Source organism: Branchiostoma belcheri, unplaced genomic scaffold, assembly GCF_001625305.1.
Source record: "Branchiostoma belcheri isolate BF01 breed outbred unplaced genomic scaffold, Haploidv18h27 scaffold12, whole genome shotgun sequence".
Taxonomy (NCBI): domain Eukaryota; kingdom Metazoa; phylum Chordata; class Leptocardii; order Amphioxiformes; family Branchiostomatidae; genus Branchiostoma; species Branchiostoma belcheri.
In genome coordinates, this window is record NW_017802602.1 from 3,036,896 (window position 1) to 3,051,874 (window position 14,979).

Genomic DNA, 14,979 nt, shown 5'->3' on the forward strand with positions numbered 1-14,979 from the left:
GCAGCCACCACCAGCCTTATGGCTGCCTGGCTCCCACTTGTAATGCATTGTGGCATCACCAATAAATGAAATGAAATGAACACGGCTGCTACTTTGATGCCTCTCAGTGAAAGCAGACCCGTGCATGGATCAGATTTACTCTGTGAGCCGCCGCAGCCGGAAGGTTTCTTCTCTCCGCCTGAGGACGTCCTTTCATTTAACCCTGATTAAATTTTCCTCGTCTCCTCACAATGCGGTAAGCAGCAGCCACGACCCCAGTAATTGGCGTTATAAGATTTCGTACGCTCATTTCTGCGTGCACGGTAAACGGCGTTCGAGTAGCTAATTAGGTTCAGGTTGGGATCTCAAGTTGGTCATTAATTCTACTAAATTTTAGTAACCCAATTGGAGTGACTTACATTTAGAAAATGCCTCAAATCAAATCAAGAAATCAAGAAACAACAAGGTACTACTAGATACATGAACTACACTGAAATACGTTCAATAGAGACTGATTTTCTGCCGTATTTCGGATCTTTCTATTCTCCTAAGCGTACACGTACCGCAACTGTAACATTTGACTGCTAGTCAACTTATCTGTATATTATGAATATTTAGTATCATCTTTCAAAGGATAGGATGTCATGGTCCTTTTATTTTGTTAATTTTTTAGCGTTTTGTTTTCTTGATTCGTTCAAAATATGAAATGCATCCAAAATATGAAATGCATCCCAAAAAACTTTAGGGCCAAAAGTGTGTTTGAATTAGGTATTTCATTTTATGCTGCTCATCGCCTTTCCAAAAACGGGGGAAAGTCACCTCATTTGTGATTTGTCCAATATTACGCGCATGCTCAGACGCGCCTCTCTCATGTTGCTGTCTTTGAGGGCCTTTTCCTTAATTAGAAGACTGTCTTCAGCCGAACCGAACCGCTCTCAACTGCTTAGAAGCTCTCAGAACCCATCCTGTGCGGTTTGCTCTTTTCCAATCCGACGTTGCGCTCTTGAAAATGGCAAAAACATGTCGGGAGGAAAATTTGGTAAACACCAACAGCTGTTTGAAGCGAGTGTAAGCGTCTTCGCGCCTTGATTCGCGTCGATGGAGTGGATAGTACAGAAGACAGCGCGGCGCATTGCCGTACCTATTGACTCACTACAGGTAGGTGCAGGGATCTTGTTTTCTTTGTTGTTGTCGTTTTTTTTTTTCGAAAATAATTTTATCAGGTTGGTAGAAATATTGGCATTTCCTTATACACAACCGGGTATTGTTCCTACCTTGCTTATGTTTCGATCAGACATCTTCCTCAGAAGCAAAACTCCAGTCAGAAGCTCTTAGGATGGTGTCTGATTGACCTTGTTTGCAAGCAAGGTAGGAAGAATACCTGGTTACGTTGTGTGTGAGAAAATCCCAATACCCTTTCTTTGTTTATTGTCATTGTATATATTTTATTTCGTTCTAACATAATGTTTTAAACGTTTTGGTATCGTGGTCTTATTAACATTTGTATGTTGTACGTTCACACAATTTACGACTGCAAAGTGCAACATACCTTATCGCCCAACATTGTTTGTTTGTCTGTGGGACATACTATATCCATACTATGGCTCTTTAGAGTATCTAACAGGCAGTGGTAGCAATGAACATGATTACACTATGAAGACCATAGCATTTGAATAAATCTTACCTAGCTGATTGCACCACAAAGACGAGCTTTGAAAATCACACTAGCACAGGTGAAACGACACAAAATTCGAAATGTCGCTTTATTTTATAGCGTTAAAACAATTGATGTGAGAGAAAGAAAACCATTTTGATATTATCTTTTGTTTTTTACCTACTAACAACCTTCGAGAAACCTTCTTGGATAAACCAATTCGAAGCAATCATACAATCATCTGCATTCATACAATTACGAGGAAGCGATAGGAGGAAGTCGAAAGTACTTGTGCATACTAAACGTTCATATATATATATATACATCTATATACATCGTATATATGCATATGATTGCCAATAATTGCCGGCATGTGGAAAATAGGATAACAGGAAGACGAATCTTGATCCTAAGTACGTCGGTGAAGGTTAGACATCCAGGCAATGCGATACGCCAAAAAACAGTTACTCAAGCAACTGGATATGATTTTGGAAACGGTCAGACGTTTCAGGTAGTATCCACTAGCTTTCGTCTGTGACTGAGAGACCAGAGGAGAAAAGCAGGTTTATAAGCACAAACTATTGATTGATATGAAAATAAAGTGAAGATTGTTCCTAAGTACTTCAGCAATCATCAGGTGAAACACAGCAGCATGGTTTATATCTGAATACATGGAGACCATTATTATTGTACATTTTTGCCCCACTGGGCTAAGCACAGGTCTTAAGACTTAAGACATTATTTTGTTGCTTTGTTCTTCTTGCGGAAGGCCCCTAATAATTTTTTTTGTAGTTTAGGTAAGGTAGACGACAAAGTACATCTTACTAGTGTATTGTAGAGTGCCCTTTGTATGGTAGCGAAGAATTGTGTGTTTTTACCCCACTGTGCCAAAATGTTAGGATCAAGACTTTAAATATTATTTTTGCTTTTTTGTTCTTTCTGTGGAAGGCGTACATGACCGGCTACTAATAATTTTTTTGTATTTGTAGTTTAGGCAAAGTAGAAGACGAAATACATTGTACTATTGTACCGTATATTGTCCTTTGTATGATAGTGAAGAATTGTGCATTTTGCCCCATTGGGCCAAGCATAGGCCACATGTTAGGATCAAGACTTAAAATATTATATTTGCTTTGTTCTTTCTGTGGAAGGCGTACATGACCGGCCACTAATATTTTTTTTTTGTATTTGTAGTTTAGGTAAAGTAGAAGACGAAGTACATTTTACTAGTGTACTGTATATTGTCCTTTGTATGATAGTGAAGTATTGTACATTTTGCCCCACTGGGCTAAGCATAGGTCACATGTTAGGATCATCAAGACCTAAAGGCACCCAATGCGATTTCAGACCAGCAAAATTGGAAATATCATGAAAAAGACCATCTTTATGATAATGACACATACCGCTTAACATAAGCATATTTCAATCAGTATTCCATTTACTTTGGTTATCTAAAAATGTAGAAACAAGCCCTTAGATGAGTCCTTTATTTTATGGGTGGTACCCGTCTGCATTGGATGCCTTTAAGACAGTATTTTTGCTTTGTTTGTGCGTTAGGTGAGTCAGACGCTCTCCCCTCGGCCCAGCGCCAGTTCCATCGACATCCGGATGGACACGGACACGGTCCAGCAGCACAGGACAGCCGCCCGGGCCGAGCGGGCTAGCGAGAAGATGAAGAGAAGACAGGTGAGGTGGATTTAACTAACGTCTAGAATAAGGATAAGCTGGATTTTACTAATAAGTAAATGTTAAAGGTAGGGTACATTTTACTAACGTTAAAATTATGGTAAGGAACATTCTACCAATGTTAGCTTACTGTTCTAGCCAGACTAAAATTTTCCCGTCATCTCAATTTTGTTTGAAGTAACAACTAGAGCTTGAATGTGTTATAATATTTTCATTTCATTTCATTTTACTGTTGTGTCCTATCATTTTATCATTGGGTGGGAAATTTGGCCATTCGCTTGTAACATCTCTGTTCTTTTTTACATTGTGTACTTCATTTATTTTGTATCAGTCTATGTGTTACTTGTTAACTGCAAGTAGATCGTTAAAAATTTAAGCCCTTGCTACTTGAGTGCACTACCATTTCTTCTTTTAAAGCCAGAGCCTCACCAACGGAGGGAAACAGGAAGTTGTTTTTCCCGTGAGATGTTTTTGTGTTTAAATTGAAATTTCTCAACAACTTCTATTTAAGACACTATTTATGCCGAATACAGTGCCGTGGTCAAATTAGACTCAGAAACTCAAGAACGACCAACAAACACCGAATACTGTTAACCATCTTCCTCCTGTCTTAAACCGTAACCAATAGACTATTGGTAGTTTAAGGGCTATCTCAGTGTGCTAGCCTAACAGTTAATCACCTAACAGCTGTAGATGTTATTCTACAAAGCAACCTTCCAACATAAGTTCTATAATTACACGCACGTAAACAGTGACGCGTGCATGTATTGTTGTACGTTCTCTTCACCGTCATGGAAAACATGTGGCAGTGAAAGGTGTATTGGTTATTGACGTACTGACTTAATAGATGTGTATATATCGTGATAGTGGGAACAAAAGATGGCGCACACGAACATCAAGACAAACAGAACAATAACATATACCATGTATCAGCGCAAATATGTTTAAGATTTAACTACGAATATTAATGTTTCGCTCATTTTGCATACATAGCAAAGGTACACTAGCTGTAAGGCATGGCCAAGTTCTTCATTATAAAAATTGCTTTATTAAACTACTGCATGTAACGCGACAAAACGTATATGAGCATAATTGCAGAAAGTACACTTTTTGTTGTGCACTGCGTCCATTCTGTTCTTTTACAGGTGATCCTGATTTCGCTGCTATTTCCACTATGTTCTGTTGAAATGTTAGATTACAAAACAAACAAGTTCCTTTTAAACTAGAAAGTTCTGTTTTCCAGGTGATCCTGATCTCGCTAGTGTGTCTGCTTGGATCTGTGGGTATCCTGGTCCTGGTGGTGCTGTACCTGAAGAGTACAGTAGAGATGGTCTACCTCACGTCCCAAATACAAGAACGCACGGAGTGGCGAACTAAGGTACGATAGATATTCTTGGTTTCTTAAAGTTTGTAAAAAAAGGAATGTATATTCCCCTTGAGACTTATTCTTTGTTTCTTATTAAGTTTGTAAAATACCCCCTAAGACTTCATAATTCTCAAGATTTCTCAAGTTTAAAATGTATATATTCCTGAGACCCTGAGACCTGATTCTACCTGAATTAAGTCAGAGATTTTTAAATGGGTGAAAAAAGTAGGTCAGTTTCTTGAGCAATTAGTGAACATGTGCTTCTTCCGATTGTGCGATATCCTTTGTTCTTAAAGCGTGTTACTAAACCATGCACATCCCTATGAGACTTAAACAAAGGTACAATATTCTTGCTTAAGCTTATGAAATACATATTTTCCATGAGACTTGATGATTTTAAAGATTTTACCTGAATTGAGTCAGAGATTTTATTTCAAAAATAGGTTTTAAAAATGGGTCAGTTTGGGGAGCAATTAGTGGACATGTGCTTGTGCCGAGTTAGCGATATTACTTGTTTCTTAAAGTTTGTAAAAAAAGGCATATATATTGTCCCCTTGGACTTAAACAAAAGTACAATATTCTTGCTTAAGTTTGTAAAAATATATACCCTTTCCCCTTTGATACTTCACAATTTTGATGATTTTACCTTAATTCAGTCGGAGATTTTTTTAATGGGTTAGAAAAAATGGGTGAGCAATTAGTGAAGATATGCTGCTGATTTTGCGATACTACTTGTTTCCTAAGATTTGTACAAAAAAGTTTATGAAATACATATTTTCCATGAGACTTGATGATTTGAAAGATTTTTTTTTAAATGGGTTGAGAAAGAAATAGGTCAATTTGGTAAGCAATTAGTGAACATGTCCTTCTCTCGATTGTGCGATATTCTTTGTTTCTTAAAGGTTGCAAAAAAAGTCATAGAAATGTATATAACCCTGAGACTTGATTCTACCTTAAATGAGTCAGAGATTTTTTTCAAAATGGATTAAAAAAAGTAGGTCAGTTTGTGAGCAATTAGTGAACATGCGCTTCTACTTATTGTGCGATATTCTTTGTAAAAAAAGGCATGTATATGTTGCTGGTGTGTTACACCAAAGGGCGGTTATACCTGCTATACTGATACAGATACAGGTATATATTTTTCCTGAGAATTAAACAAAAGTACGATATTCTCGCTTCTAAAGTTTGTAAACTTATATATTTTAAAGAGTATAACTAAATTGAGTCGGGGGTTTTAAAAAATGGGTCAATTTGGAGAGCAATTAATGGACATGTGCTTCTGCAGAATGTGCGTCAGAAGTGGCCTAGATAGCAGAGCAGCTTTGTTTGCTCAAATTAACAATCTGTGGAGATGAGGTCTCGACGCCTCTTCAAAGATGTTCAGAATTGGAACAGCTGTTGTCTTTCTTAAGTGTCCGTCACGTAAGCCACAGAGTTTAGATATGGAAGATTTAATGGACATCATGAAATTACATGCCTTTTTATAACGAGTTTGCTCAGTGCAAAGCCACAATTGCAATGCCTTTGTTTTATGGGTGGTACCCTAAAGGTCAGCCAAGAGCTCTTCCAGTAAACATTTTCCGTCGGGTAATTTTGCTCCGTGAGGGTCAATCTACGTTGGGATAGTGTTGTTGCTGTTGAGTGTAGATACATGACTAGAATATTGACTTTAAAAACTGCATTGGACGCTTTTAATATGAGGTCTCTGAACTCTTCTTAGCTTCTAGTCACTGAACTAACACTCACTGCAGCAGCATCTCTTTTCCTTAAGTCAGAAACGTCAAGCATAAGCAAGCTTGACTAACTGACTCAGTAGGAGAAGCAGTGGTTACGAAAGCTTCGGGCCGCGAGAATTGTTTGATCCACACACAGCGGAAAGGACCCCTACTGGCTTTCTTTTCAGAGCATTTTCGCCATCGGCACTATTTTTATGTATCTCATTTTTCGTGCATATGTACATGTAAACAACAGAGTTCAGAGACCTCATATTAAAAGCGTCCAATGCAGTTTTTAAAGTCAATATTCTAGTCATGTATCTACACTCAACAGCAACAACACTATCCCAACGTAGATTGACCCTCGCGGAGCAAAAGTTCCCGACGGAAAATGGTTACTGGAAGGGCCCTTGGCTGATCTTCATGGTACCACCCATAAAACAAAGGACTCGTCTTGGGGCTTGTTTCTGCAGTTTCAAATACCCAAAGTATGAAATACTGACTCAAATGTGCTAATGTGAAGCAGTATGTGTCAATATCATATAGATTGCCATATTCAGAATTTGCTGCTCTGAAATCGCATTGGTTGCCTTTAAAACCGTTTTAAAATTAACCGATCCTAATGCCCCCCTCCCTCCGCAGGTAATGCACGCCATATATAGCCTGATAGAGGAGAGAGGCCTTACGGCGCTTCTCATCGTCTCCAAGCAGCGTCACAGCGACCAGGACATCGGGATCGTGCTGAGCAGAGTGTACGACGCGTTTGAGGTCACCGACACTGATATCACAGGTGGGGAGAAAGAGAACAGAGCTTTCTAATATCTCATCTAAAGCCCAATATTTCCTTAAAAATCTGTAACCGGGTCTTAGACCTACGCTGGATGGGCTGACTAAGTAATATTGTGTATATCTTTTGTAAATAATTTTATATGTGTCTTTTGTATATACGTTTTTTAGATGTATTGTTTTCCAACATTGATGTGACAAATTGTGCTTAATTCAGGGGGATGCGCTTCTACTCCCCCCCCCCTGCTGTTGTACATTTGTGAAAGAATGTATACATTGCTGTTGTACAAGAGTGTACATTTGTGAAATAAATAAGTAAAACTAGCTCACCGACACTGATATTACAGGAGGGAGGAAGAGAAATTAGCTTTCTAATATCTCATCTAAAGGCAAATATCCTTCAAAATCTGTAACACTCACCGTCACTGATATCATAGGTGGGAGGAAGAGAAATAAGCTTTAAAATTTATCACCACTTAAAACAACAACATTTCCTTTAATAATCATTAACACTCACCGACACTGATATTACAGGTGGGAAGAAGAGGACTGAGTTTTATAATGTTCCACTATCTAAAACTCAACATTAAATAACACACTACTACTAGTTCTGCTCCTTGAATAGTTTCATCAGGTTGGTAAGTCACTGAATTAAAGATCCTCTTTATCCAAGAGGTTTATTCATCCGACGTTTCGGTGACCGCCAATGTCATAGTCAGTGCTGAGAGCAAGATGATCCAAGATGGCGGCCCAACTCTCGCGAGATATTACCAACGAGCACGAGACCTGTATTCGCGCATCGCTTCACAAAAAAGACCTAGAATTGTTAGTCTTTTGACCTAAATTTAAGGATCTTTGATAAAGTTTTAATAATTTTAAGCTCCTTGTTTTGACCTTGTAGAAATCCCCGGCTGGCCGGACAAGGACATCGAACACAGCCCGCCGTCCAGCGCGTTCCACTCTCGCGAGAACTTCCTGCGGCAGCTGAACCTGCACCGCACGAAGATCGAGACGGGCGCCACGTGTGTGGGCATGATGACGTTCTACACGCAGGCCATCTCCCGACTCATCCTGTGGGTGGAGAAGAGCGTCAGGTCCGAGGATCGCAACAACGTCTGGCAGGTACGCGGTAGCATCTACCAGATCCTTCGGGAGGCGGAAAGAAAGAGTAGAAATTGGTCAAATAGAGAGATAACATGTTAAAACTGTACGTGGGGTTTTCACAACAGAATCTCCAAGCAGATTCGATGGCCGGTAACCCGGGGACTTTATATCGGCCGCCTGTATCCATTGACCGCCGATTACTTTTCACAGCAGACTGGGTAGTTCTTTCGATTTCGTTCTAGATTAGAAAGTCAAGAAACAGCTTCATTGCTGTACGTATGAGCATTTGAACATTGTTCACTTCGAATAGTGTTTGAATCTTTTTGTCTGGCCTGTACAGCTGATCTTACCATAGTCAAACACGGAGTATCCTCACGCCAAAGCTTGACACAAAGCTTGGATATGCAGAACTTAGTTCCAATTGAGTTGTTTATGAGAATATAAAAATTCATGCCAACAATAGTTACTCAAGCAACTGGATATGATTTTGGAAAAGGTCACTGACAAAAGGTAGTGGGTGTTACCTGAAATCGTTTTCAACATCATGTCCAGTTGCTTGAGTATACGGTTTTTTGGCGCATCTAATTACCTGCATGTCTACTCTTCACCGACATATCAAAGGTAATCTTCAATTCAGATCTCTATGGGGATTCTTTCAAAGATTGAACTTGAACATGAACTAATATTATAGATTACGTAATATATTTTTACCTGCACTTATATTTATGTGTACAATATTATGTATTTTGTTACTGTTCAGGTCCTGATGGCGTACGTTGACCTGCTGGTAGCGGCTGACCACGCGGACCGAGTGCGGATCTGGGGCGGCCAGTACTACTCTCAGGGCGGGCTGCCGGACACGCTCTTCATGCTCATGTCACACTCAGACTACCACAGGTCAGTAACTAGATCTAACCAGCCTCTAACAGGCCTGTACAGTCTGTATTAAGATGCAGTAGTTGTAGTAAGTAGCCAAGTAGCCGTAGTACCTGCAGTGAGTAGTTGTAGTAGCGGATCTGGTCAGTAACTAGCCTCTACCGGATTCAGGAGGCGGCTGACAAGAGTAGAAACTGGGCAAATAAAGATATAGATATAAATCAGCATAAAGATATAGGCATATACAGGCTGTATTAACTTAAGATGCAGTAGCTGTAGTACGTAGCCAAGTAGCCGTAGTACCTGCAGTAGGTAGTTGTAGTAGCGGATCTGGGGCGGCCAGTATTACTCCCAGGGCGGGCTGCCGGACACGCTCTTCATGCTCATGTCACACTCAGACTATCACAGGTCAGTAACTAGCCTCTACCGGACTTCTGGAGGCGGCTGGAAAGAGTAGAAATTGGACAAATAGTGATCAGCATAAAGATATACATGTAGGCTGTATCAAGCTGCAGTAGCTGTAGTAAGTAGGCTGCAGTAGCTGTAGTACAAGTAGCTGTAGTTGAGTGAGTAGCTGTAGTGAGTGAGTAGCTGTAGTACAAGTAGCTGTAGTTGAGTGAGTAGCTGTAGTGAGTGAGTAGCTGTAGTACAAGTAGCTGTAGTTGAGTGAGTAGCTGTAGTACAAGTAGCTGTAGTTGAATGAGTAGCTGTAGTGAGTGAGTAGCTGTAGTACAAGTAGCTGTAGTTGAATGAGTAGCTGTAGTGAGTGAGTAGCTATAGTACATGTAGTTATAGTAGCTGTAGCGAGTCAGTGAGTAGCTGAATTAAAACCTATTAAAAACTCTCTTCTAGTTAACTCTGTTATATTCTATTATAAGCCCCTCGCTTCTTCTAATTTCAGCAACGAGTTTTTAGCGTCGAGTCAACGTTTCTCCCAGGGAACAGGCATGGAGTGTAGCGAGGGGGTTCGGGCTGGGTTTGGAGGTGCTACGAGTCATCAAACTCTGTTATATCGATCATGATCAAGGACGTTGAAGCTTCTTGGTCATATTCTAAGCTCATCATCTCTTCTTGTTTCATCTCCTTAGCAACGAGTTCCTAGCGTCGAGCCAACGTTTCTCCCAGGGAACAGGCATGGAGTGTAGCGAGGAGTTCGGGCTGGGTTTGGAGTTGCTGCGCGGCGCGGGGACGTCCACGTGGTGGGAGGCTCTGGGACAGAACCGACCCGTCACGCCCAGCTTCAACCAGTCCGTCACCTGGTACGACAACATCACCGAGTTCGTGCAGGAGTACGTAGGAATCCATTTTTTTCTGATTGTAAATTTTATAATGCAAAATATGTACTCCAGTCGGCCGTTCAAGTTTCACTCAATGATTTCAGTGAAGCAGAATCCTCGACATTGCTTGATCGACTTGCTGGACTTTTTTGGTATCGGTGATTGCAAAAGGTTCAAGATTCATCTTTATGATGCCTGAAAACGATATTGCTCTTGTTACATTGGCAAGATGCATCAAAACTACCTATGGCTCTCATTGCTTCGTATAATCTACGCATTAACTCCTAATCCTAGACAGACTGTCCTAAAAGATAAGCTTTTCACGTTCCAAGGGGGTTAAAGGCATCCAATGCAATTTCAGCACGGCAAAACAAAAATGTTCCGGATGAGGAAATCTGTTTGATACTGACATTTCCTCAACCCCAGCCTGCACAGTTGCCAGACGTACCTGTCAGACTTCACGACAGCCGAAGTGTCTGACCAGATGACCCACCTGTACCGGACCCTGGCCCTGCAGACCTCACTGTCGGTGGTCGTGGTGCTCTGCTTCTTCGGCGTCGTGTCGCTCGTCCACAAGATGATCGTCTGGGTCAAGAACTTCGCCGCCATGTTGGAGCAAAGGACAGAGGTCAGTCAAGGTGGCAAGTAACACCCGAGCAGATCTATCTTTCGGTGGCTGCAAAGACAAGTGGCCAAGGCATAGAATACTGTCTGGCAAATGGATACTGCCTGGCCAATTTGAAAATATCATTTGAGCCCCGAAAGATCTGCTTGGAGATTCGGGTGGCAAGGGTTAGGATTGTTGACTCAGAAGTTGAAGGTTTGAACCCCTGGCAGGCCCCGGTGATGTGCTCTTGAGAAATGCAATACTTATTTCCTTACTCTGTACTAAGTACAAAGTACTTTGTTAGGGACGCCCTCTTAATTGTTCTCATTTATGTATCTCAAAATGCATCCATTTTGTTGTTTATTTGTTTGTTTGTTTGTTTGTTTACTGTAGGAATTGCGTAAGGAGAAGAAGCTGACAGACCGCCTTCTGCACGAAATGTTGCCGCCCATCATCGCTGATCAACTGAAGAAGAGACAGCCGGTAGAAGCAGAGAGCTACGATCAGGTAGCGATGGTTTCAGTAGAAAATTATCATCGTGTCGTTTCGTGGCAAATAGATCTAAAACCAATTAATTCAAAGACGTCACAATGTCGGCGATCCTCCTGTTTTTTAATATTTCTAGATCTGAAATCTTTGACAGATCGTTAAAATGATGCATCTTCCTTCGAAGAGGAAAACATGCCATTGTCTGTCTTTTTCCAGTCCTTCAACGTTTCTTTTGTTTTCTGTTGATTACGGGCTTTTAGAATTGTTTTATCTGGTTTTGTGGGCCATTTATATACAGAAACTCTACATTTGTGGTCTCGGAGACCTGGTATTACACTGAAACGATCTGAAATTTGGTATGGATGTGCCTCTGATTCATACCAATTGCCTAACAAATGTCTGCCGTTCTAGTTTTAAATCTTTGTCATATCTATTTCCCGCCAGGTGACCGTGTTCTTCTCTGACATCGTGGGGTTCACGAACATCGCGGCGTCCTGAAATTTATAAGACTAAATACAATAAAACAAGAAATTCACAGCAACTAGAGATACGGCTCCGGGCGGAGCTGTAAAATCATTGGTTTCCTGTTTTTACTAAAATCTACAAAAATCTTTGTCATCTCTATTTTCCCCCAGGTTACCGTGTTCTTCTCTGACATCGTGGGGTTCACGAACATCGCGGCGTCCTGCACCCCCATGCAGGTGGTGGAGATCCTCAACTCGCTGTACGTCTGCTTCGACATCCGCATACAGCTGTACGACGTGTACAAGGTCGAGACCATCGGCGACGGGTTAGTCGTAGTTTCAAAGTCATGAAAACTCTCTCTCGCTCTCTGTCTTTTTTTCTCTCGCTCTCTTGCTTGTTCCCTCCCTCTCGTTCTGTCTCGTTCTCTCTCTCACTGTCTCTCTCTCACACACACTTTGTCTCTCTGTCTATCTCTCTCTGTCTTTCTCTCACACACACACTCTCTGTCTCTGTCTCCCTCTCCCTCACACACACACACACACAATCTGTCTCTCTCTCTCTCCTCTCTCTCTCACTCTGTCTCTCTCTCACACACACACTCTGTCTCTCTTTCTCTCTCTGTCTTACTCTCACACTCTGTCTCTCTCTGTCTCCATCTTTCCCTCTCTCTCTCACTCTCTCACTCACTCCCTCTATCTCTCTCTCCGTGCAGGTACATGGTGGCTAGCGGTGTGCCCGAGCGGAACGGAGACCGCCATGCCGAACAGATCGCCATCATGGCCCTGGACCTGCTGGTCGCCATTGATGAAGTCACCATCCCGCACTCACCCAACAAGAGGCTGCGCCTGCGCATCGGCATACATACAGGTGGGTTTTCATCGCTCCTGAAATACAGAATCTGGTGCTTTGCAACCCTTTCCACGTAAATTTTTTTCAAGCAACCGTTGAAGATAGATAGTATTATAGATAGTATTAGTGCAACTCACTCAAGTTTCGAAGTATTTTTACGCTACCGCTTACATATAACAAAAGCTGAAAAGGGTTATAAATAAGTGGTCCCGTTGCATGCTGGGAGTCGCGATGCACTATGGGTAACGTACGGCTGTTGTCGCGTTGGCCAACTGAGAGAAAAGAAATCTTACGATTGATCACAACCAGGACACAAGTTCTTCGTAAATTTCTTACGACAATTCGACAACAGTAGCCCGGGAGAGGCTTGTAGCTTCAAAAACACTCCCCTGGTAAATTGTTCTCCCTATTTGGATAAATGTCAGCCTGTTGGAGTGATCTGAGGCACTGCCTCGTGTCTTATATGAGCATATTTTTAGCTTCCAGCGGTTTGTTTGCCTCCTGCTGTGGTGCAGAAGTTAAGTGCGCAGTTGACAGTGTATTATTAGAAACAAGCTCGAACAGCCTACAGCTAGAGTATTAAATGCTCTATTGTAATGATAAGTAGATGAGTTTGATAACCTCAACCACCGATGTTTTCTTGCCAATTTGCATAACTCTGCACGTAGCGTCCTAAAAAATTAAACCCTTAAATAATTCCCTTCCCGAAGATCCATGCAATGTACATACAGTCTAAAAAGCACTTTTCTACCAACAGACTTGCAAGTGGCGCGTAATTGAAATAATACTCCTTACATGGATGGCCTCATTATATAATAATAAGTAGGCTCTACGAGGTTGGCTTTTTGGGTGGAGGGGGTTGTTTTTGTGTTTTTGCTGCTTGTTTATGCCCACAAGAAACCTAGCAACAAAAAAGAATCCGCCATTAGAAAAATAAATGCACATTATATATTTATATATGATATATATAAGCCCCAAATAAAATTTTAAAAACCTGCTGATTTAGCCTGGTAAGGATGATATGTTTATACATGCTGTATTTATGTCTCTGTAAGGTTTCTCACATTTGCATTGGCGGCACGTACGGACTCACTTAAAAGAGAGAAAACCTTTATATGGAGGCGGCGTAGCTGCAAGGGACCACGTAAACGTTTCCATGGAGATGTTTTATTTAGGACATGAGTGGTGACAGCAGGTGTCCGGTACGACACGGGATATCTGACTCTGGTTAGCCGAGACGGCGGGAGGTTAATCAGGAACCTTTGCTTTCATTAAACAGATGAAAACGACTCGGCCGCAAAGGGAAAGTTCTGAAGCACGAACGGAGAAGAGTCGAGAAGCGGTGGAGGGCCGTGTTTTGTGAAAATAACAAAATGAAAATAAGGAATGCAAGAGAAATCCATAGACAGAAAAGATGCAGGATAAATTCGAAACGAAAAATAAATTACTTTGCTTTGATTAAACAGATGAAAACGACTCGGCAGCAAAGGGAAGGTTCTAAAGCACGAAGGAAAAGGATCGAGAAGTGGTAGATCGAGGGCCGTGTTTTGGGGAAATGAAAATAAGGAATACAAGAGAAATTCGTAGACAGAAAAATGCAGGATGAATTCTAAACGAAATAGATGTTCAGCTTAATGTAAAAAAATCTGCTGACATTTTAATCGGTACAGCCCATACCTACGTTTTTTTAGGTTTCTGACCCGTACCCAAAGCTTTTTATCAAATGAAACTGAATCCCAGAGCGTATCCAGAAGACAAGTAAGATGTCTAGAACCATATCTGGGACAACGTACCACTGAACGACAAAAAAAATATACACAAACTCTTTAAGTCTAATAAGCACACATTTTGCTAATATCTTTACCAGTATAACCGAGAAGGTTTAAAAGGGATTCTTTGAAACCTCCTTGGTCTAACCAACCCCATACGACTTCAACAGTTTCTTACGTACACAGAGCTGTTTGAGTAAACAAATCCGACCTCCGCCCGAGGCGTGCCCTGAGGAAATGTGAGGTGTGACTAGTCTCTACCAGACTCCTTTGCAGGCTGAATAAATAGTAGAAATCGGCAAAGGGGGAAATCATTGGCCAGAGGAGTTGGCCGGCCACATAGAGGGTCCAGTTTGC

General features: G+C 41.3%; 2 protein-coding genes across 2 annotated transcripts in view; both read left to right on the plus strand.

Annotated features, from left to right (window-relative positions):
• Window positions 1-1,077: 1,077 nt before the first annotated feature.
• Window positions 1,078-9,239, plus strand: LOC109462679. The gene is made up of 6 exons (XM_019759240.1): window positions 1,078-1,137; window positions 3,191-3,319; window positions 4,563-4,697; window positions 7,043-7,190; window positions 8,088-8,308; window positions 9,051-9,239. Exons 1-6 carry the CDS (start codon window positions 1,078-1,080, stop codon window positions 9,237-9,239), a joined length of 882 nt encoding a protein of 293 aa, XP_019614799.1.
• Window positions 9,240-10,259: 1,020 nt separating this feature from the next.
• LOC109462680 (atrial natriuretic peptide receptor 2-like) overlaps window positions 10,260-14,979 on the plus strand; it is an 8,568-nt gene continuing 3,848 nt past the window's right edge. The window contains exons 1-5 of the mRNA XM_019759241.1: window positions 10,260-10,455; window positions 10,870-11,071; window positions 11,444-11,557; window positions 12,175-12,329; window positions 12,717-12,871. Coding sequence (XP_019614800.1) covers window positions 10,301-10,455; window positions 10,870-11,071; window positions 11,444-11,557; window positions 12,175-12,329; window positions 12,717-12,871 — 781 coding nt within the window. The 5' untranslated portion in view covers window positions 10,260-10,300. The remainder of the gene's footprint in view (window positions 10,456-10,869; window positions 11,072-11,443; window positions 11,558-12,174; window positions 12,330-12,716; window positions 12,872-14,979) is intronic.